The sequence below is a fragment of the Panthera onca genome, chromosome F1 (genome assembly GCF_046562875.1).
Source record: "Panthera onca isolate mPanOnc1 chromosome F1, mPanOnc1 haplotype 2, whole genome shotgun sequence".
NCBI lineage: Eukaryota > Metazoa > Chordata > Mammalia > Carnivora > Felidae > Panthera > Panthera onca.
This window is the reverse complement of record NC_138355.1, coordinates 55,928,516-55,947,626: the sequence shown is the minus strand read 5'-3', so window position 1 is coordinate 55,947,626 and position 19,111 is coordinate 55,928,516. Positions and strand designations below refer to the sequence as shown.

Here is a 19,111-nt window from a genome sequence, read left to right as displayed (position 1 = left end):
GGTCTTATGCATCTACTCATGACAATTATTTAAGGTCGCATTAAATATTAAACAGTAATTAAAACTTCCGTAGGTATCTTTCATAGCTAATCCACATGCTGTGTGAGTTGCCTTTTATCTGACTCTGATTCAGGGCATTAAAGAGACCCAGGTTAGCTGCACAGCTATACATTTTATTCTGACTTCTTTTTTTACCTGACTGGTAACTGCAAGTTTTAAAAATCGTATCAAGTTGCTCCCCTTTGAAACTCTTACTCAGAAAGATTTCTAGAGAAGAATAAAGTTTCCAGAGGTGAGAGGAGCACTTCTCACAGGCTGGGGAGGGGGAAAAAAGCTTGATAGCCTCATAAGCCCAACGATGATATTTAAGGGGATAAGAGATGTCCTCTTTACTCTCTACTCTAATTGAAGATGTAAGTGACAGTAAATGACTTAAAACAGCCCCTCACTTGTAGATGAAGTTGGACTTCATGTAGTTTGTGGTTTTTCTAGCAGCTTAATGTCTACTGGATACTGCAAATTAGCGTGTCCTCCTGGGCACCTCCAGCCGATCAGTAGGAAGAAGGAGCCTGGGAATCCTCTAAGTAGCAAAAGGCACATGAGCCAGAATTTTAAAACTGCCACAGATAATCTGGAAAACGATCCATGTGTGGACAATTGACTTCACAGAATTGTTTTGGAGTCAGATCTGCCATATGCACCCACGAACTGATGTGCCCATAAACCAGTAGTCTCATCACGGTGGAGATAAGCATGGGAGGAGCAGACAGGAAGGAGAAGCAGAAAGCGGGAATGAAAGATGTCACAAAAGAAAGAAAAAGAAGTGTAATGGAGAAGGGAAAGTGGGAAAAAGAAGAGGGAAGGAGAAATAGAAAAAAAGCAAGGAAGAGAACAGAAAGCAGTGGTAAGAGGAGAGAAAGCAGAAAAGAGAAGAGGAAAAGGTAGGAAACAAAGGAAACAAAGATGGAAAGAAAGGTGGCTGTGGCTTGAGGGAAAACCAAGGATGTCGTAAAATCAGCAGGGCATGGGAACAGAGGGAAAAGAGCGCTTACGTGCAGCCATAGGCACTTAATACTAACAAAAGCCCCTCTTGTTGGAAAGGGAAAGTCCCAGCTATGTAAATAGAACTTTCTAGGCAGCAGCAGACCAACTACGAGGCAAAACATAATTGATTGGTTGAGTTTAACTGGATGGTGATAAGGTGTCTCCATGATTGATAATCTAGCGTGTAGCTGGGTTAACTTTGGCCCCAAAAGGTCTTTCTGTGGTGTAAGAGAGCCTGTTTTAAGATGTCAGGTATCAGGTGAGGGGATTTATTACCACGGAGACTTTAACTCCATGATGTTCCTTCATGACCTGGAAACATTCCTGGGGAATCATTCAGCCCCAGCTGCAGATGTAGAAGAAGCCCAAGGCTACTGAAAACTGGTTCATACCCCCCAAGATGCACATTCGTCATCACTGTGTTAAGTAACTCTGCAGCGTACCAGAATTTTTTTTATGTTGGAGAGAATCTTGAAAGTTCATTTATTCCTTACATTCCTGTTTAGGGAAGAATTGTGCCCACCCCTTTCCGGACAGATGAGAATCTGTTTTAGTTTGGAAAGCCAGGATGATTTAACATGTTCTAAAATTTTCATGGAAATAGAACTCTGTCGTTCTTTAAAAAGGCTAGCTGTAGATAAGAATAAACATGAACTTAGTTGTCTTTTTCTCTTCGAAAAACAGTCTTTTAAAGATCCTTTCCGTGAAAATCTATTTTGCCAATAATGGGCAGTTTCTGCCTTGTGTCCTGAAGGTATGAAGTACGAATTCAAGCCTGCACCATGCTGGGGTGTGCATCAAGTGACTGGACATCCACACAGACCCCTGAGGTCGCACCCCAAGTGCAACCGCCTCCACATGTCGAGGTACGGATGGCACCAGGGGGGTTCCAGCCCCTGGCTTCGCTTTTATGGACAGGACCGCTTCAGCCAAATGGAAACGTTTTACATTATGAGTTGTACAGAAGACAAATAGCAACTCAGCCCGGAAAATCGAATCCAGTGCTAACCTATAACGGAAGCTCAACCTCGTTCACGGACTTTGAACTGTCGCCTTTCACAGAATATGAGTATCAGGTAAGAAATGTGTATTATCACCAATCCACACTGAGATTGTAGGCGCACGTCAGCACCTGCCTGTAAAAATCACTTGCAATATGAAAAGCCCACATGGGGCTTAAGGAATTTAATAAGGTCCTTTAAAAATTTGTAAGCAGTAAATGAGTGGGGAAAGACCATATTCATTTGCCTTCTTAATTTCCTTGGTTCTTGATCCATGTGATATGTGCTTGTTATTCCTATGTAAATTTCAGGTGAAGTATTTGCATTTCTTATTAATGAAGTAATTTCTACCATTAAGCTTCCCTCTGTCAGTATTGCCTTGGCAGGAAACACTCCTTGTTAAAAAATCACTTTGAAAGTAACTCATTCATTGTACCAAGAACAAGCAAAACCCAGTGGCAAGTACCTTCACCCTCTGTGCTCAAGAAAGATGTGGAATGTTGAGGAATGTCTAGAGGAAAACAGCTAACCTGCTCATAGGGACGAATCAAGTTTTGTATGAGAGCAGCCTAAAAAATCAGACTTTGCATATTCCTAAAAAGTTGAGAATTGAGAAAAATATTCGGAAAGCGTTTTGAAATCTATAGAGGACTTCTGTTAGGTTTATTTTGTCGTGCTACCAGAGTGCTTTTGATTCCTCTTATGATAGCACCCCACTTCCCCGGGAGGATGATCGCCCCCCCCCCACCCCTTGCCCAGGTTTGGTGGGAGTATCATTCCCTGAATGTGTCAGGCTGTCTCCTAACCAAGTGATGGGCACCGGGGCCATGCTCAGCCCCTCAGATTCGTCTGGGGCTTGATCCTCAGCACGATGACTCACAATTTTAAAAGGCAGAGGTGAGAAGTCCTGATAAAATATCCCCAATCTCAATCCAAAAGCTTTTCTTTTTTATCCCTGCGATTTGCAGGCTCGATCATTCAACTGTTCTTTTAATTCCAGATTCTCCCAAGAAACTCCCTTTTGCTTAAGTCAGAATCATTTTCTCACTTGGAGTCCAAAGCTCGCTGGTTGATACAAGCTGCAAGCACTCAGTGCCAGGCACAATGCCAAATGCAAGTTGTTAAAAGAGGAAACTGAGCCTTGAATGGCTTACCATACCCAGAAGTAATAAAATCACTAAGTCACTAGAAATATGTGGAGCAAATCAGTGAGGGTAGTAATTAGAGGTAATATTTTAGTGTGAGGAGAGTGTATTTTTGGCCAATAATGTATGAGATTAGTTACCCAATGAACTTAGTGAACATTGAAAATGTAAGTAGATTCTTGAATGCTTTGGAGACATACGTGGGTATATATCCCTAATCCCTTGTTTTCATTTCCAAATCTAAAACTCGCTTAAAAATGAGAGTTTTTTCCTAGGTTTGGCCCAACTCATTTGGCAGCAAAACTCAGTCTGAACAAACTTGAGACTGTTTGCAGCATTTATCCCATCTAATGTGAATATTTATATGTTTGCTACAGAAATATTGTGTTTCATTACCAGATCATTCTGAGGATATTACAAAATATGCAATATATGTATTGTATTACCTTTCCAAAATCTGAAAAAAAAATATTTAAAAACACATCAGGCCCCAAGGGTTTAGGGTGAGGATTATGGTTTATATTATGAAGGAACAAAATACCTAGTGATACCACAGTTGGAAACAGCCAGAGTCTCTGTGGCTGGCCATCCTTTTGTTCTTTTCTCTATATCTTTACTAAAAAGTGTCAAGTTATCAAAGACTCTTTTATTCTCAATTCTCTAGTCTCCTTTATAAATAAAAGCACACCTTTATGACAGAGCTGAATGGAATCAGCATGAAATCTTCAGCCTCTAATTAGACGAAACTAAATATCCCATTGTGGGGCACCTGGGCAGTCGGTTAGGCATCTGACTCTTAATTTCAGCTCAGTCATGATCTCACAGTTCATGGGATCGAGCCCCATGTCAGGCTACAGGCTGACAGTGCAGAGCCTGCTTGGGATCCTCTCTCTCCCTTTCTCTCTGTCCCTCCTCTATTCATGCTCTCTCCTTCTCTCTCTCTTTCTCGCTCTCTCAAAATAAATAAACGTTAACCAAAACAAAAACAAAAACAAAAAACGACCCATAGATACTGAAAGTAAACCAGTGATTATAGCTTCTTTGGCATTATGTTGTGTCATCGGGTTCAATAACTGGCCTCGTGATCCATAGAAGTCTTATGCCAGTTTTTTTAAGGAATGGTAAACCCCATGCATGTATCTTAGCTCTCGTGAGTTTTCTTAACAGGACAGGACCTAAGGACAAGCAGGAGCCAAGGGACCCATAGTTCAGAGGAAAGTGGACTCAGACTATGCTGTTCCTTTTGTAACCCTTCCTGTCAGCTCTGTGTCATGTTCCTCCTCCTTACTCTTTCCACCCAAATGGGTGCATTTCATTGGTTTTTCATAACAAACTGGTCTCAAATTTTCATTTACTAGCTAATCCTACCTTGTTACAACATAAGGATAGAGAGCAGGAGGGTAAAATCTAGACTATCTGCCCCAAACTCAGTCCTCACAGGAAATATTTTGAAAAATATAGATTAAATGCTGGAATAAATGAACTAAAATATTGGATTTATTTAGCCTGTGTAACTGCTGAGTCTATATAGACCCTGAGTAATCTCACAGAAGCTATTTAGGATGTAATGTACTACAAGAATTGATTTCCCTTTTACAAAAGAACGTTTTGCCGTTGAGATGAATTTGCATTGCTCTCAAATTTGTCTGAGGGTTACTTCATCTGCAAGCTGCCTTTCAGAAAACACCTTCATTGCCCTAGAGACATCAGTTCACCCAACATCTGTCAATGATTTGACCCTTCTGCAGAGGATTGTATTTGTGAGGTGATTTGTATTGGTATGGTATAAAACCAAAGAACTGAGAAACTGCCCAGAGATATAGACCTACTCATCAAAAGGGTGGTGATGATCTGTAATTGGGTAGGTAACCTTCCACTTGGTATACCAGGAGGGTGTCTGATGCCATTGCCCATCCTCCTATATGACCCTACACCATTGTACTCTTTTCTGTTTTGGTATCTGACAAAATTTATTATGTGGGAAAAACAAGACAGCACTGACTAGAATAAATTCACCAATCAGTTGACCAGTGTTTGAGTTCTGGGAGAAAAGAATATAGAATGGATGAGTTTTGATGGACAGAAGGGACAGAAACTATGTTCTTACTTAGAGAAAGGGGATTCCCTCACTCCAGGAAACTCTGAAGAGTGAGAACCAGCCAATGTCACTTACCTTACAACAATTCACATAACCAGCTTGATAACTGTTGCATTTGAAGGTGGGCAAAGTCATGTGATATTACAGGCACTTTCTAAGTTTTCAGTGATACTTCAATATTGAACATCTTAAAGAAGTGGTTCCCAGTGTTTCTAGTACAAAAGGATCACCCAAGAAGCAAGTTCAAAGTGCAGATTCTAAGGGGTTAGGGTGGGGATTTCCAGAATTTGTATTTTTAACAAGCAGCTTAGATGGCCCATAACTCTATTTTTTTTGAGAGAAAGAGAGAGAGAAATACTACCCCAGAGGGTACAGCATTGTTGCTATGCTACTTAAGCCAGATCTTCAAGTGGTGATTTCCTAATTCAGTGGCTCTGAGCCCTGACTGCACATTAGAATCACCTGGGGAACTTTAACCATGTTCCCGATGCCCTGGCCCCATCCGTCTGTAGTTCTGATTCTGGGATGGGTCCAGGCATCAGTGCATTTCAAAAGGTCCCCAGGTGATTCTAATGTGCAGCCAGGGCTGAGAATCATCGTCCTAAACCATCATAAACCGATTGCCTAAATAAGTGAAGCCAGCTCTCCACAAGTGCCGAATTTACGTGATGATAATTGATGACCAACCTATTTACCTCAGTCTATCATGGTCATCTTGGTCTATCCATGACTTTCCCAAACAAGAGTCCTACTGTTGTGGTATGAAGCCAGAAAGGGGGCAGAATATATTATCTGCAAAGTTCATGTTTCAATTAATCATATAATTTCTTTTAGTCTTGCTCATGGGTTTTGTTTGATGTTTGTTGTTTTACTTTGTTTTGTTTCTCATTTGGGAGACCTGGTCTTTGGTAGTAAGAGTTAGAACATTCAGCACCTTTAAAATGGCATTTTCCTAATTTGATTCATTTCGATACAGCTTCCAGAGATTCTGAAGGATCAGCTTTAATAAAAACTGTAAGATCTGAAATATGAGTCATAGAAATTTGGAAGTGGTTTTTTCTATGTCACAAGATGGATGGGGTGTCTTTGCAGAACCACACAGCACAGAGTCTCTTTAGAGAACAAGCATTCTCACTGAATTTCAAATACAATTTAGTTTACCAAAACCTAATTCTCAAAAACTCTGTAAAATGTGTGATTCATACATAAATGAAATGCATCTTTACTGAACAAAATTCTTCAATGCACAGACCTTTTCCTTGAATGGAGATTACAGGCTTCCTGTTCCACGGAATATTTACGAACGCAAAGTGATACTTTTCACGGGCAATGCTCATTTCTGTCTTCAACTTTTTCAAATTAGGCTGTACTGACATATATGGTATAAACCTCCACATTCTCTGTGGGGAAGCTCTTAATTGTTCAGCAAGCAAATTAAGACGGTAGTCTCTGCACAGGCTTTGGAAAAGGACCCGTGTGTGAGTCTACTCCATAAGCAGCTTCAGTTTTGACCTGCGGGGAGTGAGCTGGGGCCAATGAGCAGCTCCCGGTAATTGTGCATTCATATTCATACTCTCGCTTAAGGCAATGACTCACCATGGGTTTGCTAGGGCCTGCCATGGCTCCCCCTTTCACCGAATCATGCTGTCAGTGACTTAATTAGTTTTCCTGAAACTTCCCCACTTTGACAGCTTTTTGCAATAAGCACCTACACTCGCACGATCTCCGAGGCCTCCGGTGCCTCGTAACTGGGTGACTGAGAAGTGACAGGTCAGCCTCAGAGGAAACTCTATGACTCACTAAGTGTGGGTCTGATAGGGCCGGTGCTGAGGAAGGCCACACGGGATGGCAGGCTGCTGTTTTCTAACAGACCGACCCTGCCTCCAAAAAATTCTGTCCAAAAATTTATGCCGAAGAGGATGGAAGGGCTGAGAAGGAGACATACTAGGGGACTCTCACTGTTCCCACCAGAAACATCTGTCTGAAGACTGCAGGGGGGGCTAGTGAGGCCCTCTCTGTGCACCCCCACAAGGTGCGGGTGACAGCTGGAAGGGAGGACAGAAAGGACAGCAGCTTCTAGCCCTTCTCTATTTCTGGATCCTGGAGCAAATTAACCTTTCCCAGTGATTTTCCCCTGAGTTAAAATAATAATTATAATTTTTATTTTAGAGAGAGACAGAGTGAGCTCAAGCAGAGGAAAGGTGCAGAAGAGAGGTAGAGACAGAGACAGAGACAGAGAATCCCAAGCAGGCTCCATGCCCAGTAAAGAGCCCCACAGGGACCTCAATCCCATGACCCTGGGATCTTGACTTGAGCCAAAATCAAGAGTTGGGCGTTCATCTGACTGAACCACCCAGGCACCCCTCCCCTATGTTTAATAGTTCTCCCCAGTTCTAAATTCTAGCAGCCTAAGAGGCGGGAATTTATAACCATACACTTTAAAAACTCCAAATCAAATTTTATCTTCTTTTGATTTAATCTATAGTTAGTAAAACAGGACAGAATATATTCTGATCCTAAACAATTTCATTTTCTAATAGTGTTTAAGTTGTATCAAAGCAAGTGCTTTCATGAGACCAGCTTCAGACAATCAATAGTTGTATGGTTCTCTACCACCAAAATGGACATGTGGAAACACCAGTAGAGGTGAGGTGTTTCCTAATGAAACCCAATGTATTTCTTTACTAGTAAATGTATTTAATAAATTATAAATATATTATAAAATATAAATGTAAATAAATAACAATTTATTTCATTTACCGCATATAAGAGTCCCATTAGGTTCTTGAGAAAACTTACATCATCATTAATGTATCTTGATTATTTTACTACAAGTGATAGAAAGCCACCTTTAACTTAAACATAAAGATATTGTTTCTTTTCACCCATTTGGGAAAGGGACCAAAGAAATTCCTTGAAACCAAGAATAAGGTGCAAACACCAGACCTCCACAGGGGCCTGGGGTACAGAACTCAAAGCTGTCAGATTCATTCCTTCTCTTCTTCCTGCATCTCAAATTGTCTCCTTTTGGCCTCATCCAACACCAGACTCTCTCCGGGCATTGGAGAAAATCACCCCTGACACTGTCTGATTCAAACGTTCTTTATGCCTTGGTTTCTTTGTCCTTAAAATGTTGATTGGAGCAGCATTGAACTCATGAACTTGCTTTGGGATTGAACAAGTTGATAAATGGATGTGGTTAGCACAGTGTCTCATACATAGGAACTACTCACCCAATACAATTATGATAGCTATTAATATTATTGCCCTCCCACCTCAGAGTAGAAAGAGGACTTCTCTTTCTCAGTATGCATAAGTCAACCAAGAGCCAGACTTTCACTGACCCCCTAGTGCCATATGCCTTCCTGTGACCAAGAATGGAGGACTTTGATCTAATAGGCCTAGTCATAGGGCCCCTCTCCTACAGCCAGGGCTTTATGAATATGTGGGAAACACTCTCAGCCAGAAACGAGGGCTTTCCCAGCACACTGCACACACCCACCATGCTACTGTAAAATAGTTACAATTCCCAGGCTCTTCCCCATTAGAAGCTCATAGCCATTCTGTTTTCCAGATCAAGAAATTGAGTGAAATAACACAGCTTGGACAAGATACTTAATTTCCCATAGTCTCACTTTAAAAAAACAAAATGGGTGTGTTAGAAGAACTAAGAGATCTTATATACCTAACGGGATGACTGCTGCATCTCCCCACTCTATCCTCAGCCCCTACTATTTAAAAGTACAAGATACTTTCTTCTGAGACAGAAAAGAGCCAGGTTAAAAAACAAAACAAAACAAAACAAAACAAAACAAAAAAAACCTCTTATGTCTCTATCAGTGAGTCATTAATGAATTGCTAGAATAAAAAATCTCCAACCAAGAGCACAATTGGCTCTGAAGGTGTGATGCCCCTTCAGTGAAGTGGTCCAATCTTCTTTGTCCTTGCCACTTCTCTTCTCAGGACAAGAATACCTTACCCACATACCCGTGACTAAGATTCCGTCCAACTTTAAGTCTGAGTCTACACTTCTGTGACTAGCTATGCGATTCAGATGGCTCGTTTTCTGTTGCTATCACCTTTATCCTATCGTGTTCCTAAGCATTTTCCATACCACTTTTAGAGAAAACTTATTGAGCATGTTTTCTGTTTGGTTTTGGACTTGCATTTAATTAGGTATTAATCTCGCTAACGTATTTCTGACCAGCATGGAGGCTTTTGTTTGGTTAGTCTTTCCCACAAGAACTAAGCTGCTTCCACCCCCAGCTCCCACAGCTCAAGGTATTAAATGATTTATTGATATTGTCTGTCTCAAACAGTGAATTCGTTCTAAAACTTTAGCGCTGAAGTGCTATAGCTCAGACTGAAGGCCATCAGGACACTTCCATGAATAAAAGTCTGAATTCTGCCACAAGACCAGGGACCGTGTCATTTTTTGCCATCCGGCTTTTGGTTCCAGCTGGAGATCATTTCTACCTACGTGTGTGTGAGCACACTCAGGAGCATGCTCTAGTTCACATGTGTGCATGTCTTTTTGTTCTTTTTCTCTCTCATGGCATCCCTTAGGACTCTATTCTTAAGCTCGATTGTTGGCAGTCTTTACATTGCCTTTGAGACAAGTTATTCATCTGAGGGTGTGTTGGTTCTCACCCTCATGCTGATGCAATTCAGATGTATACTTCACTTAAGCCAATATTGATCCTCGTATCTTTGTGTTGGAAGCTTGTTTGCTGGACATGAAATGTTCAATGCGACCAAATTTTCTCCTGCTGAAGGCAGAAAATGTGTAATTTCAACCACCCCATGGCTCTTCACTGACAGTTCCTGTTCAGTGTGAAAATCAAGGCTCCCCACATTCATCTGAAGTGTAGGTTCCATAAAAATATCCAGGAAAGAAAAATACCCATTACTTTATCCTGTTACTTGAATACATAATAATGTATTATTAAGCACCTGCCATGTTCAAAATGGATGTCTAGTTGCTAGGACTGGGGCAGGAGGGTAGAAACCATGAACTCTCTTCCTCAGGAGCTTATCATTTAGTTGATAAGACAAACACACCCATGAATAATGTATCCATAAAAATATAGGGATGGGGCGCCTGGGTGGCTCAGTCAGTTAAGAGTCTGACTCTTGATTTTGGCTCAGGTCGTAATCTCTCGATTCTTGAGATTGAGCTCCACATCAGGCTCTGCACGGACAGCACAGAGCATGCTTGGAGTTCTCTCTCTCCCTCTCTCTCTGCCCTCCCTCACACTCTCTTTTTCTCTCTCAAAATAAATGAATAAACATTTAAAAATGTATATACAGCTGGTAATATAAGCTATGAAGAGAGATATTTGAAAGATCTGAGTGGTGGTGCAGCAGAAAGAGGGAGAAACCGAGAATGCCTTATCTTCAGGACAGCACAATTTCCACACCAAAGTCTCATGGCCCCTCCGATCCCACTCACTGGCCAGACAGGCTTGAGGAGCACAGGTGGTACTTGACTGAAATCATTCCATGCGGACATGAGGAGGCACTATTCCTCTATTTCTTCAGTCTCTCAAAAAATTATTTCCAATCTCTCCATGCTCATTATGATCAAATGCCAATCTCAGCCCACCCGTTGTTATTGGTGCCTGTGTCAGATTTGGAAATGTTTTCCCCGGTGTCAGGATCTCAGCAGGAAACAGATGGCATACTCAAAGGGGCCTTTGAAGAGAATTAAATGAAAAGGCTATTTATGGAGGTGTAGGCAGGATTAAGAGAATCAACAAGGGATGTTAAAGTACCCAGGGACTAGCAAAAGCCAGAAGCTATTACCTTCTAGGCCTAAGGGGAAGAAGCTGTTCCCGGAACCCAGCAAATGCTATAGCCAGTGAGGCGGGGCTGCCCCCATAGAAACTGAGATCATAGAGAAAGAGTGCAGGCTTGCCAAACCGGGATGCCAAAGACAGGGATCAGGAGAAATTAAAAAACTGAACTCTCTCCTTCCTTTGGTCAAATCCGACTGGAAAGAAGCCAGAGGGAGGAGAAGATCCCTAAGGCAGTCTGCAGAGTCACTCCCCAGTGCACAGAGCAGGGCAGACAATGGATCTGGAGGCAATTTAGCTATCCCCCATTCTTCAGATTGGTGCTGCCTCTCACTCAATATGTGACGAAGAATCCTTTCCACGCTAGAGGATCACCTGGCAAGCTTTGGCTCGCCACTCCATGATTATTGATAAAACACTAAGTAAATCTGAAGGCTTAAGGAGGATTGCACTTAAGTACTTGGACTGATGGTATATTTCCATTAAATTCTAAATAAATGTCTTGGTCTATATGAAGCAATCAAATCTACAGGTAGAAACCAAGACGTTAAGACGCTTCAGTAAATCACATGCTTTCAATTGAAATCTTTAAGACGATGGTTGAGACTCTCTCTTGTGAATTGATTTATCTGCTGATGGATCTGATCATTACTAAGATGCCTAAAAGCATCTTGGACACTGTGCAGTTCTCTCCTTGATGCCTATGGCATGTTTGTAATGGGAACCGGAGATAAAATTCTTTTCTCTGAAGAATCCAGTGAATTGCTCCATTGTTTCCTTTTGCTTAGATTCGGGGATGCTTTTAAGAAATTTTAAGTGATAATAACGCAAAGTAGAGAACGCTATCCAATAAGCAAATTTTTATCTCGGAACAATATTTCTCAAAAGCCAGGCTTTAATTTGCTCTAACCCACAACATTTTAGAAAAGAGAAGTACCTGGAAAAAGACACACAGATGCAGCCTGAGCTCATAATGCCAGAAAGTGTTTTCAGATCTATGGTTGCTCCACCCCAGCTAAATGGAACCCAGAAGTGAGTTACAGGATTGCTACTTAGTCCCACTTTCTCTTCCAAGTCATTGAGTCCCTCTCTCCTAAATTTTCACACAAAGAATATAAGAACCATTAATATTTTTAGTGCTTGCTATGTGCTATGTTAAGAACTTTACATGTATTAACTCATAACAACCATTTGAAATAAAGGCTATTACTAATAAGAACATTTAGAAATCTGATGCATTGTGTGATTAGTTACCACGCCCCAAGGTATAGTAGGTAAGTCGAAGAACTTGAATTTGAACTTGAGATTCAGGTTCCAAAGACTGTGTCCCTAAACTCACCCCATTGTTGCTCCAAACTGCATTTGTAAACAGCTCTGGGGCTTTCAAAATCTTGATATTTATAAATGTACTTACCACCAACCCATTCCTTGGAACCCTATAAAAACATTCTTGCACATCAATCTCAGTAGTCCTGTGAGATAGATATTGCTCATGCTTCGGTATAATCAGGAGTCTGAAGGACCGTGCAAGTTACCTAGAAACATGACAGGGTCAGAACTCAGACCCAAGTCCGGTAATTGTTCTGCTGATCCACAGCTTCTTCAAGTCACCCCCATCAGGGGCATGAACTCATGACCTTGCAAAGATAAACTGACTCAGATTGTAATCTGGGCTGCAGGATTCACTGGCTCTGTAGTCTCAGCAAGGAATTTAAAACCTCTAAACCTGGAGAGCCTGGGTGGCTCAGTCTGTTAAGTGTATGACTTTGGTTCAGGTCATGATCTTCTGGTTTGTGAGTCTGAGCCCCACATCGGGCTCTGTGCTGACAGCTCGGAGCCTGGAGCCTGCTTCAAGTTCTGTGTCTCCCTCTCTCTGTGTCCCTCCCATGCCCCTATTCACTCTCTCTCTCTCAGAAATAAAGAAACACTAAAAGTTTTTTTTAAATAAATAAAACCTAAGCCTTTGTTTCCTTACCCATAAAATTGGGTGAAAGGACCTACCTTAGTAGGTGGCTATAAACTTTGAGCAAGTTAATTTAAAGGCCAGGGCATTGTCACTCACACGTAAAATTAAAATTTAACAGACAAATTCATAAAAAGTAATCAATACTCAGTTATTGCTATAAAATGTAAATCAGATAAAGTCAGATCCCTGCTGGGAATGCTCCCTTGGCTTCGCATAGAACGCAAAGTCCTCCTGGGTTCAACGGGTGCTTTTATTTATCCACTTTCCGCATCTCATTGCTCTCTGGCTCTTACTCACTAAGCCTGGCCACACCAACCTTCTAGAGAATCCAGCCTCAGGGACTTTGCACTTGCTCTTCTTTTGCCCAGAGTGTTTTCCCTTCCTTCCCATGGTGACCTCCTTCTTGCCATTAGCATCCCAGCTTGATTATCTTCTCCCGAGAGCCCCTCCTGGTGCTATTCTCCGCTATATTGTTATAGCTTATATAATTTATTCTATAGGTTGTTTCCTTTCTAGCACATAATACCTGTTCCTTTTGTGTTGTGTACTTGCTTCCTTTCCCCACCAAGATGTCGACTCCAACCGTGTTCACATTGTATCCCTAACTCCTAGAACAGTGTTTGGCACGTAGAATGGCTCAGACAATATCTGTTGGATTAATGGATGATTAAATTATCTCACCCAGTTAACTAGACTGTTATTACCAAAAACGTGATTCCCAATTGGTGATTGTGATCTTAGCTTACTGTAGCAACTATTGTGCAGAACGTATACGTTTCCAATGTTGTATCAGTAGGGCATGGTTATTATTTTAGTTAACGTACTGGAATTTCACTACCTTTACACACATTTGGAGCAGGATGGAAAGTATGTGAATATCATTTGCCTCTAACATGCGATAGTGTTAAGACGTGATAAGTGGCAGCCGTGATGGACACTACGACGTTTGTGGTAATTCCCACCATCTCACTTTGCGGCTGCTCTCCACAGAAACGGCCAGTCTCCGAAACTGCGGGGCTCTGCAACAGTTCCAGAGCAGGGAAGATGTGCCCAGGTCTTCCTTCCATGGCCTTATGTAGCAAAAGGTCAGGAGCTTGAGCTTTTACGGCACATACGTATCTCGGAAACCCGGCCTAACCACTTCCAAGTTGCAGAAACTTTTCTGTGCCTCCTTTTCCTCATGCAAAACAGTGATAATAATAATACTCACTCGATAGGATTGTTGGGAGGATGAAATAAAGCAGCATATATAATACAATTCTAAAAGTGCAAATGCTCAATGAACCCATTAATTACTTTTATGTGTCCTCCGTGAGAGCTGGACAGAACTGGGTTCCTATCTTCTCTCAGGGAGAACAGATAGAAGCAATAAAAAGTAGTGTGTGATAAATTCCAAATTCTCCTTCTTATTACTAAAATCAAACTGAGGCTAATTTTAGGATTTCCCACTATCACTGAAGCCAGTTTTCCATCCCTCGTGTTCATATTTATTGGGTGGCTCCAAAGAACAAGGCAGTATGCTAAGCGGCAGCGACAGAAAGCACCCCTTTCTAGCAAGGAAAATGTCTTATAATTTCTTTAGTAGCTTCACATCTCTGAATTTCAAAAGTAGCAGTGGAAAGGAAGACAATGTCTTGTGGTACCCTTGCTCCCCTGGGTCCCAGAATTCAATTAAAATCATGTTCCATCTTGCCTGATCCAAAGTGTTTTAGATGAAAGGATCCTGGAATGCAGAGACAATATCTGTAAAAGGATAACTCTAATGTAGCCGGTAAAGTCTCATGCAAACAGAGATGCTGAAAAAGTCCATTTGATGATGAAAGAAAATCAGATAGAGAGTTAAATAGATAGCTACACGGAGCTTTCCAGCAAGCTGTTCCTTTATGACTATAGCCTGCAGGACTGCTTGTGAAATAAAATAATCGTGTAATCATGTAATTTCAGATTTATTGCCTTCTTTTTTTCACCACGAGTCTCTCTAACCACAGTTCTGGCAAAGCCCATCTTGGCACATTGCTATTCAAACATATTCGAAACCCACGACAGGCTACCCTTTAAAAAGGCATTAGTGTAAGTGCCCTGGGAAAATAGACTCCAAGGTTGTAGATGAATTGATATGATTTCCTTGATTGTATCTTTTTATTTATGAGGCATAATTTATGAGCAGTAGAGAACAAACTGCAATGAGTGATGACTCACTACAGCCAAAGTCATAAATCAGAAGCAGTGAAGGAAGTGGTGGTTTTGATCGAATCTATTGAATTAGCCGTTGGTTTAGCCAATACAGGTGTTGGAAAGACCTTTTTAATATCTATTTGTCTCCCTCATGGGAATGTGATCACAATCTCATTACATGCCCCTAGGAAACAAATAATTTAATTGTTTGTCTGTTAACATGCAACCTATTTACTCAACTTATTAATTACTGGCATGGCCATTCATGTCAGGTTTTTGTTTTATTTCTGATATGAATTGTCACAAAGATATATCCATACTCTCTAGTTTTATAAAGAATGATGTTGCTTCTCTAGTGCTGTTCAATAGGAATATATCATCACTAGTGTTGAAATGCTTTTGTCTTATCAAAAATGGTCATTAGTCCACAAGAAGCATGTTACAGGATATCACAGAAGTTGCAGAGAACTCAAAAATCCCTCCATAGCTGAATCCTTTGAGAGTAGCAGTTATAATACATCTCTAGCAATACAACTAAACAGCCTGGAAAAAGAGCAGAATCTCAAATTGCTCTAAGGGCTAGGACGGTCACTGTCACTTACATGAGGAGTCAACAGATTAGAAGTTCTTTGTGAAAGATCACTGGCTGAATATGGTTATCTCTGCCTTCCATTTTTGTATGGAAGTTGATAGTGAATACAAGAACGAATCGACATCGAGTGGGTGCTAACAGTATCGTCAATATCACTAAGCTGTTCTCTTGGCTTTCACACTTGTAGCATGCTGGTCTCTTAGCCAAAAGAATCATAAAATACTTTTACAACTAAGGAGAGTCCTTATGATATGATAAAGGAAAAACACATCAGGAAATCCCTGGAGATTGACACTAAGAATTTCTCTTTGCATAAAGACTATACTTGGAGGAGCGACTGGGGGGCTCAGTCGGTTGAGCATCCGTCTTTGGTGCAGGTTATGATCTCACGGTCCGTGGGTGCAAGCCCTGTGTCATGCTCACTGATGTCAGCGCAGACCCACTTCCGATCCTCTGTCCCTCTCTCTCTCTCTGCCTCCCCCCTCGTGCTCTTTCTCTCAGAAATAACATTAAAGAAAAAGACTAGGAAAACATCAGTCCTAAAGAATGTTACTTCAGAAAGCTATGAACCATTGGGTAAGACAAAGCACTAAGATGAAAACGACTTTACGGTTAAGTATAGAAATAAGGCTGAAGAATAACTAGCACTATAATGTAAGCACCCAACAGCTACCACTCCGGGGAAATTTCAGATCTATCTTGCCTTTCCCCTGTCCTCTGCAGAGTCATGGCCCCTTCTCTGTCTCTTTTACAAAAATTATTACAAACGCTTCTGTTCACAGATTCTTCCCTCCCTTCTGGAATCAAACTAAAGGAATAATGTGTTGAGAGGAATTGGGAGCATTTAGAATAATATTCATCTGGGCTGCAAGGGAAAAATAGATCCAACAAGCTCCAGAAATATTGGGGTTTCGAGAAATGTACACCTGGATTGAAAACTAGGTAGCGAATGTTCCTTCTCGAAAGCTAATGAACTCTGGTTCTGTTTGAAACCATGACCGCTGTAATAAACTCTGTAATGATGATTGCAGCTGTAACATATTCAAACAGATACATGCTTCATGCTTTTTTGAATGGCTGAAGGTAATGACAACAGAAATGCAAAGTACAATTCTAAACTGACTTCGATGAATACAAGTTTAAGAATGCATGTGGTGCCGGGGCGCCTGGGTGGCTCAGCCAGTTAAGCGTCTGACTTTGGCTCAGGTCATGATCTTGTGGTTCATGAGTTCGAGCCCTGCATCAGGCTCTGTGCTGACAGCTCAGAGACTGAAGCCCGCTTCAGGTTCTGTGTCTCCCTCTCTCTCTGCCCCTCCCCTGCTCATGCTCTGTCTCACTCTCTCGCAAAAATAAATCAACAACAACAACAAAAGAATGTACATAGCATCTACATGTATATTCCTGGTTCTATAAAGAATAGCCATCTGTGTTTCTCAAACAAGACTGGGCACAAGAATCACATTGGAAATGTGTCGAAAAGGCAGGTTCCAAGGTCCTTTCACCACAAACACTAATATAGGGGCTCCAAAATGATTTTGATGATCACGGCCCAGGAACACATTTTGACAAAGACTTCTCTGATGGAAGATTTCTAGGAGGCAGTTTTAAATAGAGAAGAAATGATTAAACCCATCGTTTCCACAGCAGTGGGATCCTGGCAGTATGGTGGCACTTTAGGTAACTGAAATTTTTTAAGGCAAAATACAGTCATTAGTACTGGTTGAGGGAAGTAAATAAAAGAACAGTTTCATTTATTTAATGAATACTAACATAAAGTGGTAATAGTAACTAGTTAGGTTTTTTAAATTAGATTGAAAATGGAAATATAAACAGAAATATCTACTACTTTTGCAGTCAATGATAGAATTTGTGGTTAAATTGTTTTATTTTGTTTTTATTCAAATAGTTAATTTACATTGTAACTCTTGTCATGGTCACAACCAAAACCTTAGAGAAGAGAACACCCCAATTTAGCCAGTCCAAACTTGCTCTCATTTTTCACAGCTATTCATTGGGAGGTTCCTAACTCTTACAGTTGAGTGTGTGTGTGTGCGTGTGTGTGCGTGCAAGTGCTCACTAAACACAAATAACCAATTGTTTTAGTGAAAACTTTAATAATCTTTTTTTAGCTTATTTTTTATTGATATTGAGAGAGATAGAACAAGTGGAGATGGGGCAGAGGTGGAGGGAGACGGAATACTAAGTAGGCTCCATGCTGTCAGTACAGAGCCCGTTGTGGGGCTCGAACTCAGGAACCATGAGATCATGACCTGAGCCGAAATCAAGTCAGAACTTTAACCGACTGAACCACCTAGGCGCCCCTCATCTTTTTTTATTTATAAAATAATAAATATGTTCAGCTGGATACTGTAGGGATAAAGATATTCTGAATAAATAAAAAATGAAGAGTATCCTTACTTTTTTTTTTAAGTTTATTTATTTATTTTGAGAGAGACAGAGAGCATGAGCGGGAAGGGGCAGAGAGAGAGGGAGAGAGAGAATCCCAAGCGGGCTCCATGTTGTCGGTGCGGAGCATGTTGTGGCGCTCGAACTCATGAATTGTGAGATCATGACCTGAGTCAGCTGCTTAACCAACTGAGCCACTCAGGCGCCCCAAGACTATCCTTACTTTTTGTCACTTGGCCTGGTAATTCAAAAGCCTTACTTGCTCTCATCCCATAAATATGTCCCTTCTTTTCTATGAGCAGCCCACACAGTAAAAGCCCACGTTTCTGTACCCTATGATCGTGTCAGGAAATCTTGGGACACAAACCAGATGGAGTGGCTTGTCAGGTAAAAAGTAGGTAACTAGGTGGTAATGGGTGAATGGATGGATGGATGGATTAGGTAAATGATAGGTAGATATGATAGACAGAGATAGATATGGCAGGCAATTCCATGGTCACAAGCTATTTTATTTCTTGATTTTTATATGGGTTCATTAAAATCAAAAGATCAGAGCATATTGCTCAAAATTTCCCATGCAAGATCTCTGCTTCTTTTTTCACACCATATAAAGATGAACCCAAATCCTGGGGTCCTGTTTTGTCAGTAGAAATCAGAAGCATATCTGTTACTATTTTTATTCTGAACCCTGAACTATTACACTTCAGTTCCTTTGTTTCCTGCTTCACTGGGCATTGGCAGAAAGCCACAGCAATTTTTGGCTAAAAGACTTTTTACTTCAACAGACAGAGAGGATACCACGGACAGTTTCCTCTTTACTCTTCTTCTGGTGGTTTTGTATCACAGAAACACTGCCTCGTGGTACAAATTTTGTGAAATCCATAATTCT

At 41.0% G+C, this 19,111-nt stretch overlaps 1 protein-coding gene across 1 annotated transcript in view; it reads left to right on the top strand.

The window, feature by feature from the left end:
* USH2A (usherin) overlaps positions 1 to 19,111 on the top strand; it is a 737,363-nt gene that overhangs the window by 687,261 nt on the left and 30,991 nt on the right. The window contains exon 64 of the mRNA XM_078441308.2: positions 1,799 to 2,120. Within this exon, the coding sequence (XP_078297434.2) occupies positions 1,799 to 2,120 (322 nt within the window). The remainder of the gene's footprint in view (positions 1 to 1,798; positions 2,121 to 19,111) is intronic.